This window comes from Chelmon rostratus, chromosome 7 (genome assembly GCF_017976325.1).
Source record: "Chelmon rostratus isolate fCheRos1 chromosome 7, fCheRos1.pri, whole genome shotgun sequence".
NCBI classification, from domain to species: Eukaryota; Metazoa; Chordata; class Actinopteri; order Chaetodontiformes; family Chaetodontidae; genus Chelmon; species Chelmon rostratus.
In genome coordinates this window covers 10701524-10719960 of record NC_055664.1, presented here as the reverse complement: position 1 = coordinate 10719960, position 18437 = coordinate 10701524, and the positions used below count along the sequence as shown (strand labels likewise).

At 42.2% G+C, this 18437-nt stretch overlaps 1 protein-coding gene across 1 annotated transcript; it reads right to left on the bottom strand.

Annotated features, from left to right (window-relative positions):
- Nucleotides 1–6781: 6781 nt before the first annotated feature.
- On the bottom strand, nt 6782–16483 carry ccnl1a (cyclin L1a). Its single transcript, XM_041940369.1, has 10 exons — nt 16149–16483; nt 15841–15915; nt 14762–14871; nt 12617–12737; nt 12351–12415; nt 9771–9870; nt 9509–9613; nt 8994–9247; nt 8774–8872; nt 6782–8619 (listed from the first exon to the last, which is right to left on the bottom strand). Exons 1-10 carry the CDS (start codon nt 16386–16388, stop codon nt 8148–8150), a joined length of 1641 nt encoding a protein of 546 aa, XP_041796303.1. The 5' UTR covers nt 16389–16483; the 3' UTR covers nt 6782–8147.
- Between the last annotated feature and the right edge of the window lie 1954 nt (nt 16484–18437).

The following is an 18437-nucleotide window of genomic DNA, read 5'->3' as shown; positions in this document are numbered from 1 at the left end:
TTCCACTTCCTACTCCCAACCAGGAAACTGTCCCTCACATTACCCCCCTGTAAAACCAACTACTTGACCTTTGCACAGAGCCAAGCTACTTGTTTCCACCTGTTTCCAGTCTTTATGCTAAGCTACGCTAACAGCTGGCGGCTCATATTTACGGAACAGGTGGAATGATATAGATCTTCTCATCTGAGTCTTGGCGAGAACTATTTGAGCTGCTGCTGTGATAAGCATATTGTTCTCAAGTGGAACATGGATGTACATATTCAATCCAGTGTTTTTGAATGATTTAGTATCGCATATTTTCATTTTTTTTTATTTATACTGTATTTTTTCACCACAAACAGCTCAAATAGAGTTATTTACCAATCAGAAATATTTTATCCGTGTTTGAAGACAACATCTTGAAACTGATTTCTGTTTCTGCTCTTGTACTAAAGTGACTTGAGAAGCAGCCCCCTGAAGAGTTAGTGCAGTGGTCATATTTCTCTTCTCTGTGTCTGGGCTGGGCTATTTTTATAAACGTCTGCAGCACCCCATGTTTCACTGCAGTATCAGCTCCACTGTTGCTTAATAATGGAGTTTAGACCACAGTTTTCTAAGAATACATCGGAGCAAATGAGCGGTTTCCTTGTGGATTCAGCAGCGGTGCCAGTCCAGTCATGATTTATGATGAGCCAGTGAAAGGCTTTGTTTGGACAGTGAAAGACTAAAGGCGATATGCAGCAAACTCCAAAGGTTAGAGTTTAAAAGCTTGTGTGTTTTACGGTCTGTTTAAACTGTGAGATTGGATGAAATGAGCGTGAGCTGATAAAATTGGAGCTCAATTTTTTTTCCCTAACAACTTTCCCCCTGAAAAATCTCCGCCTGTGGCAGCGCTGTAACTCCATTATGCTGCTCACTAACCAGGACGCAGATGACAAGCATGTCTTGATCCAGTTAAGCTCCGAACGAGCTGCACCAGACAGGCGTCCACGGTCGGCCGTGGCCAATCGATTATTTTGTTTGATGTCTGAGGTTGATCTTTATCTGGATGCACATCTGAGGTGTGTGTCTGCCCACAGGTGAATGAATTGCTCTCTTCTTTTTTATCAGATGCTTTTAGTTTTGGTTGACCTTAAAATGCAACGCTCGCTTGTGTGACTGATAAGCTCATTTTCTTTGGTCTTGGTTAGTCGTACAGCTGAAGCCCCGCTAGCTGCGTACAAGCAGTCGCAACACCGCCTTTCCCGCCGGGTCACGTTACCTCCCCTCCTGCAGCAGAGCTGACCCGCATCTGCTTACACCTAATATTATTTACGTCATGCCTCGCCTTCACAGTTAGACTCCCTCCTCCCTCCTTTTGTTTTTAGATTTATGACCTACATACACAGCTGGCTGTGCGCCACCACGTCAGGGGGATTTCCCACAGTACTCTGCAAATCTGAGAAAATAACGACATGAAACAGCTCAACATCAGATGGCTTAAGGTACAGACATTCATGGGTTTCCAGATAAATCCTCCTCACTTCTCATCCAGCGCCACCATCAAGTTAACATTTGTGGTGTTAAGCCTCAGCGATTACTCCAACTAGATTCAGCACATTCAAGATCCTCACCATCATCAGGTCAAAATTTCAGTGGATCCCAACTAATGACATTCCCATCAGCCGCAGCTGTGCCTTGTATTTAATGGTAGTTAGCAGTTGTTTGCATGCTCACAACATGGCATCATTAAACCTGCTAAACATTGGCATGTTAGCGTTTTCATTAAGCTCGAAGCAGCGCTGTGCTTCAAGTCCAGCCTCACAGAGCTGCTAGCATGGCTGCAGGCTCCTCTAGTTTGACCGACTGAACACATCAGTATTAAGCCAACCACTACTGCCCCCTGTTTAACACTTATCCACTATCATGCAAATGAAAAGTAAGAAAGCACTGATTTCTAAATGATTTCTTTCATTCCCTATGTGTCAGTTTTAGCGCTTGGAGCACAGAGTTACACACTCATGGACTTTCAAACGCTTGATTATTGACACTTTTTGGCATTTGTCTTGTAGCACAGCTCACCTATCAGGGCAAATAAGCTGGCTGCAACAACTGAACTGCACACACGAAACACTCGACTGTAGCTGCTGGCAAGCAAACGTTGACTCCACTGCCATCCTTATGTTCTCAAAGTCCTCCATCCCCCTCTCCAAACGTACCATGAAGCTGACTTTAGCCTTTTATTGCAGTGTTGATTTCTTGGTGTTTGAAGTGAATGTCTGATCATATGAATGTCAAAATTGTCTAGAAGCAACAATGTAAACACTCTTTGCCGTCACGCTGCCATCTTGGCCTAGTTTCCAGGCCTGTGGGGCCAGTATTTTTAGCCAAGATCAATTGTTTTATGTACTTTTCTCTTAATCAAATATGAATCATAGGCAGCTGTGTAAATAGACTGGAGGATAGATACTGTAGAATATCTATCTATCTATCTATCTATCTATCTATCTATCTATCTATCTATCTATCTATCTATCTATCTATCTATCATCTATCTATCTATCGAGAGGAGGGTAGTGAGCTGTTATTTTGACTGCACTCTGTGTGTGTGACGACGATTGACGCAAGTATTAACGTTTCTGAATGTATAAAAACGCTGTCGAGCATGAATATCAGCCTTGTGTAAAGAATCAGAGGATTTCTTTTTTTTACTTTAGCGTGCAGCTAAGTTACATCTGATTTTTGTTTGATTTTTGATATAAAGTCAATATTTATTTTTTACAAGTGCTGTAATAACACTTCAATCATGTCTGGAAAATGACAGATTTTACCTTGTCGCCTCTGTGTCTTCCCTTTCATCCTCCATTCTTTTTATATCACTAGGAATTAATACTGCAAACAAATGATTTACTGACAGTTAAACTGGTATCGTTCTGGACTTCATATTTGCCTGTTACACCTTCTGCATGTCTGACACTGCCTTCTTGTCTTTTTCCTGTACTGTACTGTACAATAAACCTTTACCAGTGAAATCAGTGAATCTCTCGGAGTCTGTCTCTCCACACCTGGGTTTGGTTTCGGAGCTAATTGAAGAAACTGAGAAGTGGTTTCCCGGGTCTTCACAAGAAGGAAGAGGACAAATTGGTTTGAACAAAGTGGGAACTGTTTCTGTGCATGTTCAGCTTTGGCTCATTAGTCCAGTGGAGTTCACTCACTGGGCTGACTCACTGAGCGCTGCCCACAGTGATAGTGATCCTCGGCCCAGGAGCCCCCGTGTGTTGCGTCAGTAATCTCGGCAGAGCTCTTCAGAGGATGCACACACACGCACACACACACACACATAGACACACTGGCAGCAGTATACAACGTCTCTTATCTCCAGGAGATCATTACATTATATCCCAATGTCAATTAGAAGATGGAAGATGCTGTGCTGGCGCTGAACACGCCCGCAGAGACAAAAAGACAATCACTAAAATTATTCCATATGTCCAGAGAGTAAACCAAAACATTCCTTCCTCCGTGCGTCTTTCTCAGCACTATTAATGCAATCAAACGAGCTTTCTCTGACTCCAAACCCTTCACGTGGGATCTCTCTCTCCCGCAGTCAGTCTGTCGTGATCGCCCTGATCCAGAAACCGGTTCCACACATCAGCTGAACTGAGGCTGGCAGAGCTGATTACTTCACCCAGACTTCAGACTGCCATTATGTTCCCATTTCAAACCTCTAAAAGCACTTTAAGGAACAGATTTGTTGTGCAGGAATTGGGGGAAAAAAGCATTTGAGGATGTTTCAGTGTGTAAGTATGATGTGTATCACTGTATGACATTTGACACTGTTGACATGGAGTCTATCATGAGTGCGGTGTTAACAGCAAAGACCTCTTAGAGCTGTTAGAGTTTGGTTGGAACATTTAATCCCAACAAATGCGGCAAGATGCAATTTCTGCTTTTGAATCAGGCCATCCTCAACTGTTTGACTGATGGCTTTATGTTCATACTATAAACAAATACACACCACAATAATTTCTTTGTTCACCATGAGCAAACACAGCCTGCCTTGGCATTTAAAACCAGCTCGTCTTATTTGGTGTAAAACACGCAGCCGGCATTTATGGAGTTACTGAGATTATCCCTTCACAGTGTCAGTCACAATGAAGCCCAACACGGAGACATTTGGCATTAAAAGGATCTTTGTCCAAGCAGGAGGAAAATATAAATCATGTGTCATGTGTCTTTCTCTCCTCGTCCGTCTGCACGCAGCGTTCGGAAAGAGCAGCATCACTGCAGAAAGCGTATCCGCCCATCCTAACACCTCATCAGCCACAGGGATGATACCTCACAGAAATACATGATGATCAGTTCGAAACACAAAACACAAGGCACGTCTACGCTGCCTGCAGCCAAACAACCAAAAGGCCTCACCACGTGAGCAGCAGGCCTGACGTGGTCTCTCTCGTGCTTCTCGGTGGTCATCCGTGGTGATGCTGTCTGCTGGAGTTATAACAGCATTTCGCCCGTACACGTGTGTTAGACTGAGCTCACATTTAGTGCAGCATTTGTCTGTTAGCAGTTCTAATGATGGAACTTAACATTTCTTAATATGCAAAGGAAAAACAGGCAGGTAATTTTTATTTTTGTTTGTTTTGTTTTTTTTGGCCACTTGGGGTCAGCAGAAACAAGCTGTGAGCACGGACAAATGACCAGCACAACGCACAACAAGCACACACAGAGCAACATGAGCTCTCATTTTGTATTTCTGCTCAAGTCATATTATACTTACCTCATATTCGTACCCTAACTCTGTCATCCGGCTCTTCAGTTGCTAAATGCTCCACCATGTTCATTTGCTGGTCGCTAGCTTTGCCTGCTTTTGGAGCTTTTTTTTTCAGAAAACGGCTGCCTATTGTGGCCAAAACAAAGCTATGAGAATGGTGAGAGTAGACCAAAACAGTAAAGAAAACCAAAACAATCTGACGCTGTAATGGTGTAATGCTGACAGTCAGTGTCAAGGGCTGAGGTGAGCAAAAACCTACCCCTCTGTCTGCCTTATTAGCTCTTATAGAGCACAGGCTTAATTAGCCAGAGAAGACACCTGTGTGTGGGGATGTAGGGCTTTCAGGTTTTACAGCTCAAACTATAAAATGGTTCATATTAATTTGGCACTTGTAGAATTTTCAAAAGTGAAACACAATCTGATTATAAGATCTGTCATGTGAGCATGTTTGTGAGTGTAGAATACGACATGTGAACGGCAACAGGCAGTCATTACAACATTTACAGTCTATTCCGTTCTCTATGGGGCTTCACGCTGATCAGAAGAGAATGAGAGCCATCGACTCATAATAATGTCACTCTCATAACTCATAAAGCAAAAATGTGAAATATCCCAAATCCTTCCTGGTAAGGAAGGCCTTTATTTCTGCTTAGTAATGTGTCATTGCTAGTGCATCTTCACATAAGAGACCAGCGTTATCAGGAAGGAGCAGTCTAAGTACTGGATGTCTCAACACCTCACCAAAAAAAATTCAAAACCATGTGCACTGCTGGGAAGAGAGGGTCATCACTGCACTGGATTTGTCAAGTCACACAGACGTGCACAGAGTACACTGAATGATGAGAAGCCAACTTCTGTTTGTCTCAGCGGTGTATTTGACCCTTCACCAGCTCAGGAAAGATTTACAGGACTGTCAGGCCCACGGCCAGGTCGCACTGTGGATATAATCTTGTGTGTGTGTGACCTGTATGTGAAGGCCCTTTAACGCAAATCATGAAAGAGGGAGTGTTACCCAATGTTCTGGCAGAATGTGCTTCCTATTGCACAATTTCTAAAGCATCAGATGGCCTGACAGGGCCGTCAGTGTGTGTGTTCACGCCATTTGACTTTCTGGCTAATGTAATCACTTGCTGTGTGGCAGCTACGTGACATGGGGAAAGACAAAACCAAATGTGGAGGTCGGGACAGTTTGGTTTTAAAAGAACGCCTCACCAATATGTTCCTTAAACCATTGGCTCTTGGTTAAAAATAATCTTTGCCTTTCCAAAATGTGTCCAATTTAAGCATATACGGTATGTGCTTAAATACATCACTTAACAGATGACAGAACATGAGGCAGCTCACTGAAGGATCACCTCTAATCTTATTCATAAAATTTTAATTAAAATTTAACTGAGGTTTTATCTGTGCAATAATTTGCTGTACATCTTTTATTTTTGTAGGCAAACTAAGCACACCATCATGACGACCAAAAGGGTAGTCAGAGTAAGAGTTCAAATGAGATTAGATTGTCCCCATAGTATTTTCAAATGCCTGGATAAATGTCTTTCGATTGGCCAAATGGGACCGTGCTGAGGTAATTGTTTTTCTTGCTTTCATAAAGGTCATTAACTACATTCAGTCCTACTCGTTGCATACTACTAAACTTAGCTTTATTAAAACACAGTGGAAATATTGTTTTATGAAATCGGCCAATGAACTACATATACGGTCTGTGGGCAGACATGAGTACTTGTATTAGTAAGGCCAACAGCACCCTCTGGTGGTCACAACATGCACTTACACTGATTCTGATTTTAGTCTGCAATATTTGGCTTTACATCTGAGAAAGATTTGACTCAAACCATGTACATCATTTTAGCCTCGAAATACAAGAAGCAGGATCTCGAGATGAGGGTTTTCGGTCATGCAGGGCCTATTTGGTGATGTTTCTTGTTCTTTTGAGTCAAATGCGAGAATACAAATCCTCTCACTAGAAAAGTACGTTATTCAAAAGGATCCATTTACATCCAACAAGCAGGCACCAATTCAATAAAGACCATACAGTTCAGTGGCATAACTCATTTATTACTGAATAAAAATCAGACATTAACACGTGCAGACTAAAAACCAGTGTAATGAACAGACAATCCTAAAATTTTCTGAAATCTAGTCTGCATCCCCTGCTGTAAAAAAAAGGAAAAACATACATCTATAACCAGTTTTCTTTCTTGAAACTGTACAAAACACAGCTTTAGCAACATACACCTGTCAAAAACAAAAAAAAAGCCCACTCACCTGCCAGCCTCTAAATGTGCAAACATATTGATCTTTCCTGAATGATCATTATTTTACATTTAATCAATCCTTCCACTGAGCAGCTCGCTTTTATAAATCAAAGCGTTTGCATATTGTCAGCAGATATCGATCCATCTTTACACTGTAAATAAGTTTCTTTTCTGAAAGTCCGTAACTTTAACCAAGACTTTAACCAAAACCAAGAACACAGCGGTAGGTTAGAGGGATGGTAGTGATGTGGGGGATATTGTGGGAAAACAAAAGAAAAACCTATAGGTAAGGGAGATGATGACAGGTCTGGGACTGATGTCACACTGCATCGGTGCCTTCCCTTAACCACTAATCATGTTTGACCATGTGAAAAAATGACTAGTACACTTACAGACAGTCCACTGCATGCTGGTAGTTGCTGCTGCAGCCTGGGTTCCTCAGATGCACACATTTAATCAACAACACAACATCAACCACCTCTGCCAATTATCAGCTCCAGGTGTGCTGCTGTGTAGATGACAGTCAAAGCAATGAATACTATCACCAAAACACTGTGCATGCAAAAGCTATGTGTAGGATTCAGGCAATTTCAACAGAGTTTGCATTAATGCCTCCAATGTCAATACTTTACTTTTCATAGAGAATTTTTTCATAACAAAATTAAATTAGTTATTTGGTTTGGGGCAACAAAACATAAGGTTGAAGACAATCAACATTCCTGTAAATAAAATTGTTCCATTGGTCAGTTGCAGGATGCATCTGAGAAACCCAGAAAGCCAACTATGTTGGTATTAGGCTGGCATTATACCCAAAATCAACATTTGCATGTTCTCTAAATCATGGCAGAATTTGGCTTTGACTGCTACTGAATGTTTTCCTCCAATGGCTTGGTCAGCAACTCTTGCGACATGTCAGCAGAGTCATCTGACAGGCTGCAGATATTTGGTTTACTTCCAAAAAGAGTTGTGACACAACTAGATATTTAAACTTTTGAAGAACATGATGTGTCTGCCAGCATGACTCCAGCTAACAGTGAAAAGTTTTAAATAGCATTCAGAGAACATGCCTGATTTTGAGTATACTGAAAATACTGGAGTGACTATCAGTCCTTGAGCTAGTCTGTGTGTTTGTGTGTGTGTGTGTCTCAGCGCCGGTGACGGCTATGCCCTGAGTGTCCACTACTGCTGTGGTGTTTGCTCTTGTGGCTACGCTCCCTCTCTCTGTCCCTGTCATAGGACCGAGATCTTTCCCTCTCCCTCCTATCTCCTCGATGACCACCTCCTCGCTCGTGTTTGTGTTTCTTTGAGGAGAGGTCGTAGGAGCTGCGATCTCTGTCTCTCTCGCGTTCCCTCTCTCTGTCCCGGTCTCTGTCTACTTTGACTGGAGTGCGGGACCGGGACCGAGAACGCGAGCGCTTCCTTTTGTGACCAGATCCACCGCTGTTGCTGTGGCGTCCGCTGGACTTGGAGTCGCTGTTGCCATGGTGGCCGGTCTTGGACTTGAGGTGGGGGAGGAGGGGTGAGGGCTGATGTCGCCGAGGCGATGGACTGCGACTGTGAGAGCGAGAACGTGAGCGAGAACTGTAGGTCCCTGAGCAACTGCGTCTGCTGTTGTAACTGTGGAAACAAAAGAGAGGAGGAAGCTGAGGAATACATCCCACTAATTACACAACATTATCCCCTTAATACAAGGTAAGAGTTATGAGAGCATACAAGTTCACATTTAGACCAGTAAACAAAGAAAGTCTTCAAATATTTAAAGTGATCTTACTGTCTGCGAGGGGAGCGGGATCTAGACCGGGATCGTGTTCTTGAACGAGATCGGCTTCCACTCCTGCTGTTCCTCCCGATCTTCACATCTTTCCTCAAACTGGGGAAAAAACATTAGACTTGTGAACATAAAAAGACAAGCATGTACACTGTTAGATGACTAAATGTGGGTGTCACTCACAGAAAAACCCTCAAAGTATAACACGGTGAGTGTTTCTTACCCATTGTGTGGACTCTTGTTGACCTGAGTCCGGTTGTCTGGCTCCTTCTTCACTGGTTTGAGGGTCTGGGGGTTCGGGGACTTCTCTTCCACCTTAACCACATTCGGGGAGCAGGGCTTGGAAGCAGGAGAGAAGCCACCTAGCGTGGACAGCGCAGGGGTACCATCGGGATTCAGACCTTTGGCCTTCAGCTTAGCCTCTGCCAAGAACACCTTCCTTCGCTCCACCTCCTTCTCCAGTTGGTCATAGTTAGGCTGAGTAAAAGAAAAAAAAAAAAATCATCTTGTCAGTGTATACACTTGCTCACTCAGTACTGGCTACGCGGTTAGCACGCTGATGCTGGTTTGTTGTGACGGGCAGTTCCCCTTAAGACACACAAAGCAGGAGTCTTCGCCAGTGTCGTTTCCATTTTAGTAGACTGACGTAAAGCAGCATCTTTCCACTGGGTAGAACAAGCAATGCCACATGATGACTTAGACAAAACATTACTCTACAACTCAAAAACAAAACCCTACCTTCTTCCTGGTGTACAGCCTAAGGGTGGTGACGCAGATCTCTTTGATCTCATCTTCACTGGCTCCAAACAGCAGGTACCAATGAGGTCTGGATGGCAGAGGTATCTGGGAAAAACAGGCACAAAGGGGTTACAACATTTGAAGGTGCTATACTGTATAGGTATAGATGAGATCTGCTGTTGCAGCATTTGGTGTGAAATACAACAAACTAAGCATTCGTGGGAAGGTGAAAGGGGTGTTTTAGGTCAACTTTTCCTCTTACCTGGAGAGCACGGGCAGCAAGGAATATGCAGGCACAGGCTATCGTCTCGGCTTGGAACCTCACAAACACATTCGTTCTCAGGCTATCATTCATGTAGTTCCTGTAAAAGCAAGAACATCACAGAAACAAAAACATAGCATCTTCTCTACACAAAGCCACCTCTCACCCACACCCACATCTTTTAAGTCATTTCAAAGCTTTGACCACAAGTTATTACTGAAGGTCAAATTTTGTTTATATAATGCTAACTGCTGATCAGGGCTTTGTTTTCTACTTTATGATTAAGATTTAGGTTTCATTCCTGATTAAACTCAAGCTAATTCTTGCAACTAAGAAATCTTCACAACTGAGTAGCTGGTCACTGACATGCTGGAGAAAAGGTTACCATTTATGGATCTATTAGAGGCACTGACAACATTTCAAACTAACTGAAAGCCCTGACAGCTATAAAGAATCACCTATTGGTTTATAAGTTAGGCAGTGCTGAAGTGAGATATGCATTTATATCTGTCAAGTTTAACTTTGTCCATTTCTCTCTGGGGCATCCATGGGAGTGTTGTATGTCACAAGTAAAGCATGAAGACACAAATGGGAAAGAATCTGCAGAAGACCCGCCAAGACCACCTTACCACACTATGACCTGGAGTAACTAGATGAAGAAAAATGATGACTGAGACAATGGCACATGCTGTGTAAGGGGGTGGGACAACATGCAAGCACACAGTGCTACACATTCATTGAGAATGCAGTGGCTACTTTCAGATTGTTGGATCTGAGGAAATGGGAGTCATAGCATGTATGGTGGGAGGCAAAACAGCTACATCTGGGGAGTCAGCAGCAGGCTGATGTATATGATGCAACACTGGTCTAATATTCTGACAACTTCAAAATGTATATGTTTAGTGTCCAAACCCATGAGGACTGTGGCCCTCATATTGTTTTGACTTTTCCTTTTTACCTGTAAGACCACTGTTTCTGTCTGCAAACCCATCCCACTATGTGGCATTGTAGGATACTGAAAGACATTAAGTGGCAATCTATGCCTCACTACTTGGCTGAACGAAATCTGTGCTACAGAACAGATTACGTGTCAGGGCAGTGTGTAGGACAATGGGTAAAGTAGATTAGCCATAGGGAGAGCATTAGGAAAGACAATATGGCCAGGATGTGAATCAGGCAAGTATAGGGTGGTGTGAGCATCTATGTCCTTCTTGAGAAACATAGAAGTCAGAGAGACAAAAAAAAAATGTGATAACAGAAACATTATGGCAAAACCCCAATAAACTAACACTGATCCCACTCAGATTATGATCAAAGGGAACTACAACCAGGCAAAAAAAGATTAGAACTAAATCAAAAATCACTGAAACGTCATATCTTAAGTGGTGACACTTCTCCATATGCAGTCACTCTGTGTGCATCAATTTCCACCTATCAAAATCATATGTACGGTTCCACTGAAGTTTACCGCGAGTAACTGCTGAAAACTTCCAGTCTAACCTGCCTTCAAACAAATGACCTGACCTGCACTTTGGCATGTCGGTGTGAAACTGCTATGCCAATGCTATTATACATTAACACATGGTCGTTGGATTCTGACTGCTGCGTGGGCGAGACAGGTCCTTGGAGGCAAAACCTGAGAACTGGATCAGCCTGTAAGACAGACACATGTCTGGACACCATGTCAGTTGGGGACAGGACAGTATACTACTGCAAATAGATATATTTTTTTAAAAAAAGGCAGGTAAACTGGTCAAAAAAGTTATTCTGTTCTAAGTTTACTTCATTGCTAGATGCAAGTAAACTAGAAAAAAAACTCAGAATATAAATGCATCTGTAGCTTCTTGGCAAAAATAGGTATTACAGTTGAAACCTTTGTAGCAAGACCAAAAAAATACAAATCCTTTTGGACACCCAAGAGAAAACAAGACGATGTTGGCTGTTGGGAAAGGCCCGCCCGCCCCCTTCAGTGAATCTTGGCATTGGGATTGGCTGTCTGGAGAGGGGCAGCCAGCCAATGGGGGGAGCTTCCTGAGGTCATGTGGTTGGAGGAGGCAGAGTTCAGAGGTTCTTTATGTGACTTACCAGCATGGACTACCCTTTAATCAAAGAGTAGAGAGAAAGGACAAAGTTAAACCAAGCTCCTGGGCACCGCAAATCAAAAAGACTTTACAGCAAAGCCATGTAAGGGCAGACAAGAGAGTGAGACACGCAACAGGATTAGGCAATAAAACAAATTTCTCCATTCGGGGGGGAAAAAAAACTAAAAAAAAAAAAAAAAAGTGGAACGGGTTAAAATGGAGTGAGGGAATGTCGCAGTCAGACCTGGGCAAAATGTTTGTTGAATGCTTTTCAAATTTGTGCTTAAACACATGAGGGGCACTTGAATATCACTTATCTGACAGATGTTTCCACACACGGGCGTGTCCCAAGTTGATAAATCAAGTCCTCTTCAAGTAATTCAACCATTTGAAACTCGTTCAACTTAATTTTAAGCCCAGGTCTGGTGGCACTTCTTGCAGACATGACAGGTTGCTGCTGTGGGGTGGGGGGTCAATGGAGAACTGGGAAGGATCTTACCAGGCCGTCTGGACCAGCGTCTGGTTCTTTTCACATTCCAGGACTTGAAGATACATGACGATAATCTGGAATAATAAAATCATTGCATATAAAGTCAGAAATAGTGTGTCACTGTTCACTCAAGTCTGTTCTGAAAAGTGAGAATTGTCTGTCAAAGCTGCTTCCTGTGTGGTTGCATCTGCATGAGGGAACAAACTTAAAGCTGCAATAGCTAAACTACACTGTGCTACACAAGTTTAATAGTTATTAGTGTGGATTTAACTCACCTTGTGTGGATGCTTGACATGGACACAAAAGCCCAGCTCCTTCAGGACCCGCCGCTCCGCTTTGATGACTTGGTTTTTGGTATTTATGTAGTTCTGATCAAGTATCAATGAACTTGGAGTCCTAGTTTATAAAGGAATCAAAATAAAATAATGTTTCCCTCTTTCGAAATAAAAGTAAAAAAGAAAGTGCCCTTATGATTCCTTGCACTCTTTTCCGTTTCAACCAACTCAAAGCAACAGGTTTAACTGTTTGGGTGCCTGACAGTTTGCTGGGGTTTGTGGACTCCTGTGGTTCCAGTGAAAGCTTATGGGATCTGCAGATAGCCCTTCATCTCAATCACCCCATGTCACAGTTTTAACAGAAATATCAACTCATCGCCCACATCACTACCTAAACGTGCAAAATTTTTTTTACAGTCTTCAAACCCGAACTATAAACTAAAAAACACAAAACTACTACAATGAGCTGACACAATCATTCTTACCTATTCTAATCAACTGCATACTTCAATGCAAGACAATACTCCAAAACCACTGAGCACCTCTCTTTCGCTAACACAGCCAGCTTTCCCGACTCAAAGAAGAATCGTTCGAAAAATACGGTTGTCTTTATCCAACGACTACATTTCACTGCTATCAGTACTGTAACTTCCTCTAAAAAACCTGTTAGTTAAACAAATCAGACTATTTGTAACACTACTGATGCAGACAAACAAATCTACAAATGGACATTTCATGACACTTAATGAAAAGCCTATTGTTTGCTATCCAAATACATTACATGCATTCAGGTCTATTAATCCATGTTCAAAATTCAGCCATCTTATTATGAACTATCAGTCTCTGACATTACGCAATATTCATGACATGTAATCTATGTCCCAAGAAACAAAGAAACCTGTCCAGCACTTGGGAGTAGTAATTCAGCATTTGACCTTTTAAGAACCAACAACTATCACATTTCATATCCAAATCTATTATTCTGATGTGTCATTTAACACAAATTTACACGGAAATACTGTCATGCTACAACCCGCATGCATGGGAAAAAAATTCTCCCACAATCAGTGTAATGTCTATTATATAAGCCACAACATACATCTACAAAAACAGACTTGCGACAGGTGGATTACCAGTAGACTTACTTAATATTAATTACATATAGCTACTTACTACGCCAAACTATTCAAGTTACAGTGCATGCACTGATCATTAACAAAAACATAACTCGCATTGACTACAGGTATCCAATTAATCGGTCCAGCTTCAACGAACAAGGTGATATTTCTTTAAAAGCCATGGGTAACAGTTGGCGAATGTTTTTTAATTGGTGGACACATATGATATACCATATGATATACCATGTGAATGGGGCTTTGCTCTTAAAGCACAAACAAAATGCATGGTGAGGAGCAGTCAGAGAAGAAAACTACATTACCCAAGGGTCTGCAGATTGACGGACAGATACCCAAAGCTTAAGATTGAACCACAGGAGTCCTCAAGGTGCCCCGGGGGCCAAGGACCTTCGGCCAACCTGTCATCCCCGATCCCAGTGCGCCGCGGTGGCTCAGACCACGGGCGTCTCCCACAGGAGGGGGTGGGGTGGCCCTGGGGGAGGAGAGAGACCCCCTCGGATCATGGTTGTCATGCCGACTGCTTCGTCTTACGTACCATTCCACATCACCCAGGCTTTGGTAAATGTAGCTGGTCGCTGTTAGTTGGTTGCAAGGGAAAAAAGAAGCCAAGTTAATGCCAAGGCCTGTAGTACTGACATGTACAAATTTCTATGAAGACAATGGCACACATAAATTAAGCAGTCGTGCCTTGTCTTCAAATGCTTAAAACGCAGTCCAATTTAAAGAATTTGATGAGATATCAATTTCAGTGTAATGTCAAACTTAGATGTTAAATGTAGACAATTACACTTCTGAATCTACCAATGAAGCGGAAACTGAAAAGTTTTAAAATGGTTTAGAGTACATGGATAAACAGAAGAGCACTTTCACAGGAAAACAGCAATCAACAGCATACAACATACAACATCATATTTTATAAAAACAAATGCAATACAACATGTTGCATGTAATAAAAACATTACTTATTACTGGCAAAAAAGAGAACGCTGGATTCAATGTCGATGCTTACTTTTTGCCTCTGATCTGTCTCAGGTGGTGGAAAACATTGATGACATCTCGTATTCGCCGTGGCGCTTCTTCAATCTTGGAGGCCAAGTTGATACAAGCCATAGCAACAATCTGGAAAGAAGATAATTGACGCAAAAAGTTGGAAGGAAGAGTTCAATAACTTTAGACAACCATAGATACAGTACCCGCATTCAGTGGGGATGGGCGAGGTGACAAAATATACAATGACAAACCTAAATTTGTCAGCAGATGACACATCCTGTCAAACACGTAGCCTGTGGCTGCTCTCTTTACAATATTTCTAGGAGAATTGGGCCATTGAGGAAGAAGATATAAATCTACCAGAATGACTGTTTTATAGCAGTACTGGATATATAAAATAATTTTGACAGTGTTGGTATATGAGAATACAAATATACATGAACTGTATATTGACCAGACTTGCACTTTCTTTATCTCAGCCACCCAATCAAAACTATATAGCAATACTGATCGCATGTCCAGGATTAAACTTTTGTGAGTCAAACCATATTATATTGACCAGACTTGCACTTTCTTTATGTCCAGGATTAAAATTTTGTGATTCAAACCATATTATATTGACCAGACTTGCACTTTCTTTATGTCCAGGATTAAAATTTTGTGAGTCAAACCATATTATATTGACCAGACTTGCACTTTCTTTATCTCAGGCACCCAATCAAAACTATATAGCAATACTGATGGCATGTCCAGGATTAAAATTTTGTGAGTCAAACAGCTCCCATTTGAATCTGATAAATGTTGAAAGCCTGACTATGAGGAAGGTATGTTTTAATACTTATACTTATATGATTTGAGGACTTCCGTTAAAGAAAAACAATAGTGTTTTGATTCAGGGCCGTTTCTAAACTTTGAGTGTGTGATTTATTTCGTACTGGTCTTCAGTGTGCTCACTCTATTGTCTTACATCAGTTCAAAAACTATATCACAACGCATCGACAATATGGCTGCCACGAACGTAACCACGACGTTATGCTATGCTAACATTGACGAGTACCCATCGGCCTGACAATGACGCATAAACTTGGTCGGGCTTACCTCAAAACTGTGTTTGACGAAGGACTTGGAGTAGAAAAAGCGATGAAAGAGCACCTGTCCCGTTGCCATTGCCACCTGTCGAGGAAAAAACAGAACATGACGTTTGAACTTTGTCTTGTACAAGCTGGCCTAACCTTGTACAATGGACTGCCGCCATTTTAACTCCACCACGCCAACGTCAAAGGGCTAACATTAGCAAACTGCTAACAATTAGTGCGCCGTGTAGTGGTATAGAGAAAGCTTTTGGTAGTTTTGAACAAAACACACCAACATGTATTCTGATATTCGAACTGTCCAATAACGCTTACCTGGGGCAAACGAAGAAGAATGCCCGCTGATTGAATCAGTTCACATCCAAGGATACGAAGGTCGGTCTCCGTGTTCAGGTCGAGGCCGTCGAGCATCGACGGCGTCGGAGAGAGCCTTTCCTCCGGTATCAGCGAATTGTCGATTGTAAGGTACACTTCCGAGTAAACTTTGTCACCAATGAGAATGCCATCGTTGTTTGTGGATGCGTTGGAAGATACAGAAAGAGGACCTGCGGCCATCTTCACCCTAAAAACGGCGGTTGACTGCCACAGCTACGGATCAGCCAGTCTCGACAGATCGCCAGCGGAACAGGCCGAGTAACCGACAAAGTATGTGACGTCACCATCCTGTTGAGACACGAACGTTTGTACACATCCGCGGTAAATAGTTTCGCAATATCAAAAACTGAACAAAAACTACACGTATGTCTTTACAATGTTCAAAAGCCGTACCGGATTGTGACGGTTATTTAAACTCCTACAGTTTATCAATTGGTCACTAATTCACCCTGTCTTTTTTCTTACCTGTCTACAGATTGCAATCATAGACTCGGACACAATCTTAACAAAGTTAATTATGCATTATACAAATAAATAGTTAATACACTGATCGACTGACGAGATATAAAATAATGTTTCCATTGTTTTCTCAATTCAAATGGTAAACCTTCTCATGTTTCCTTAGAGAACCCTACGTAAAGCTCATTTTTCCGGCTTCAAAAGAAGTTAGAATGACAAATATGATAAGTGAACCCTAAAACAATAGCTGTTGTCCATGGTCAACCGTTTCATTGTCACAATAAAACCTCAAAGACCCCCTGATCCTGCATCAATAGACAAAATGCCAGAAATGTATTTTGGGTAATGCGTTTTGATACATCTCTCAGTCTATTTATTCAACTCGGGTAGCTGTTGTTATCCGGAAAATCGGTTTCACCATCAATTATAGCGGTGCTCCCATACATCTTGTCCATTAAATGTCATATCACGTTGACAATTTAAGTTATAGTCGTAGTCATTTTATATTTCCGACATCACCTGAAGGAAGCAGAAGGAAGCGACTCACCACCAACGGTTTCTGTGACGTATTTTACGGGAAAGTCCGGACTTCTCACCACCACCTCCGGAACATATCCATCCGCCAATCAAAAAAAAAAAAAAATCATAGCAGCAATTTATTCACAAATCAGCGTTTGTATGCCTAATTTACTCACAGTATACAGGAATCACTGTCTATCTACTTGTATTAACTTAATATTTAGCTGTTTACATAATTATAAAACAACCCTGGTAAGAAGAGCAGGGCAAAATATCTTAGATCTTAATGTGAGGACACTGGCATTGCTTGAGTTAAACAAGTTGAAGCTCCTTGGCCTTGATTGTGTCAGAGAAGGTGCAGCTCCATAAGCCGTACTATAAGGAACATTGTGTTCACTCACTGATCACCCCACAGGATTTTGTAGCCTGAAGCCTTGCAGTAACTGAAAACAAACAGCAGAGAGAACTAGAGACACATCAGCTGAGGCTGCAGAAAATTGGGGCACCAAGGGAAGCAGTGAGCTTCTTCGGGTTATGGAGTTTGTTCTTTGAGAACTCATACAGCTGACCTTGTACCAAATCCCCACCAACAACCTGAAGCTGCAGAACGGTACGTTTGTCTACACTGCCTTTATGGGAAACAAGTGACTTATGGGCCTACACTGCTGAAGTGTGTGTTGTTGTGTATTGTATGTGTGTTTCTGTGAATGTTGTATATACATTCATAAACATGACTTGCTGGCTTACTGTCTCTGTTGGTTTGTTGGCAAAGAGAGCAACTGCCCTGCATGGGCAAACCCTATTTTCATGAGTCAAGACTTTTGGTATTTGCTAATTTGCAAATTTGCACCACTAAAGTAAAAATATCAATTGTGGCGGCTCCTGCGTTGTTACATCAACTTGAGGCCCTATCTCCTAGAGGGGCCCTAGGTTAAAATCTAGTTTGAAGATTTTAATTAATTAGGGACACGGGGCAACGTCCCGAGTCACTGGCTCCTACAGCTATGAAATAGCTGCAGGAGCCAGTGACTCGGGGCGTAGCCCCGAGTCACTTATTACTATCCCGCGCGTTTCTTCTTCTTCTTCTTCTTATTAGGGACACGGGGCAACGTCCCGAGTCACTGGCTCCTACAGCTATGAAATAGCTGCAGGAGCCAGTGACTCGGGGCGTAGCCCCGAGTCACTTATTACTATCCCGCGCGTTTCTTCTTCTTCTTCTTCTTATTATTAGGGACACGGGGCACGCTCCGA

Coding starts and splice junctions, on each gene's coding strand:
- ccnl1a (XM_041940369.1), bottom strand. CDS start 16,388: ATGGCCGCAGGTCCTCTTTCTGTATCTTCCAACGCATCCACAAACAAC. Junction 15,916..16,148: donor TTCTTCTTCGTTTGCCCCAG/GTAAGCGTTATT, acceptor TTTCCTCGACAG/GTGGCAATGGCAACGGGACA. Junction 12,416..12,616: donor ATGTCAAGCATCCACACAAG/GTGAGTTAAATC, acceptor TTATTATTCCAG/ATTATCGTCATGTATCTTCA.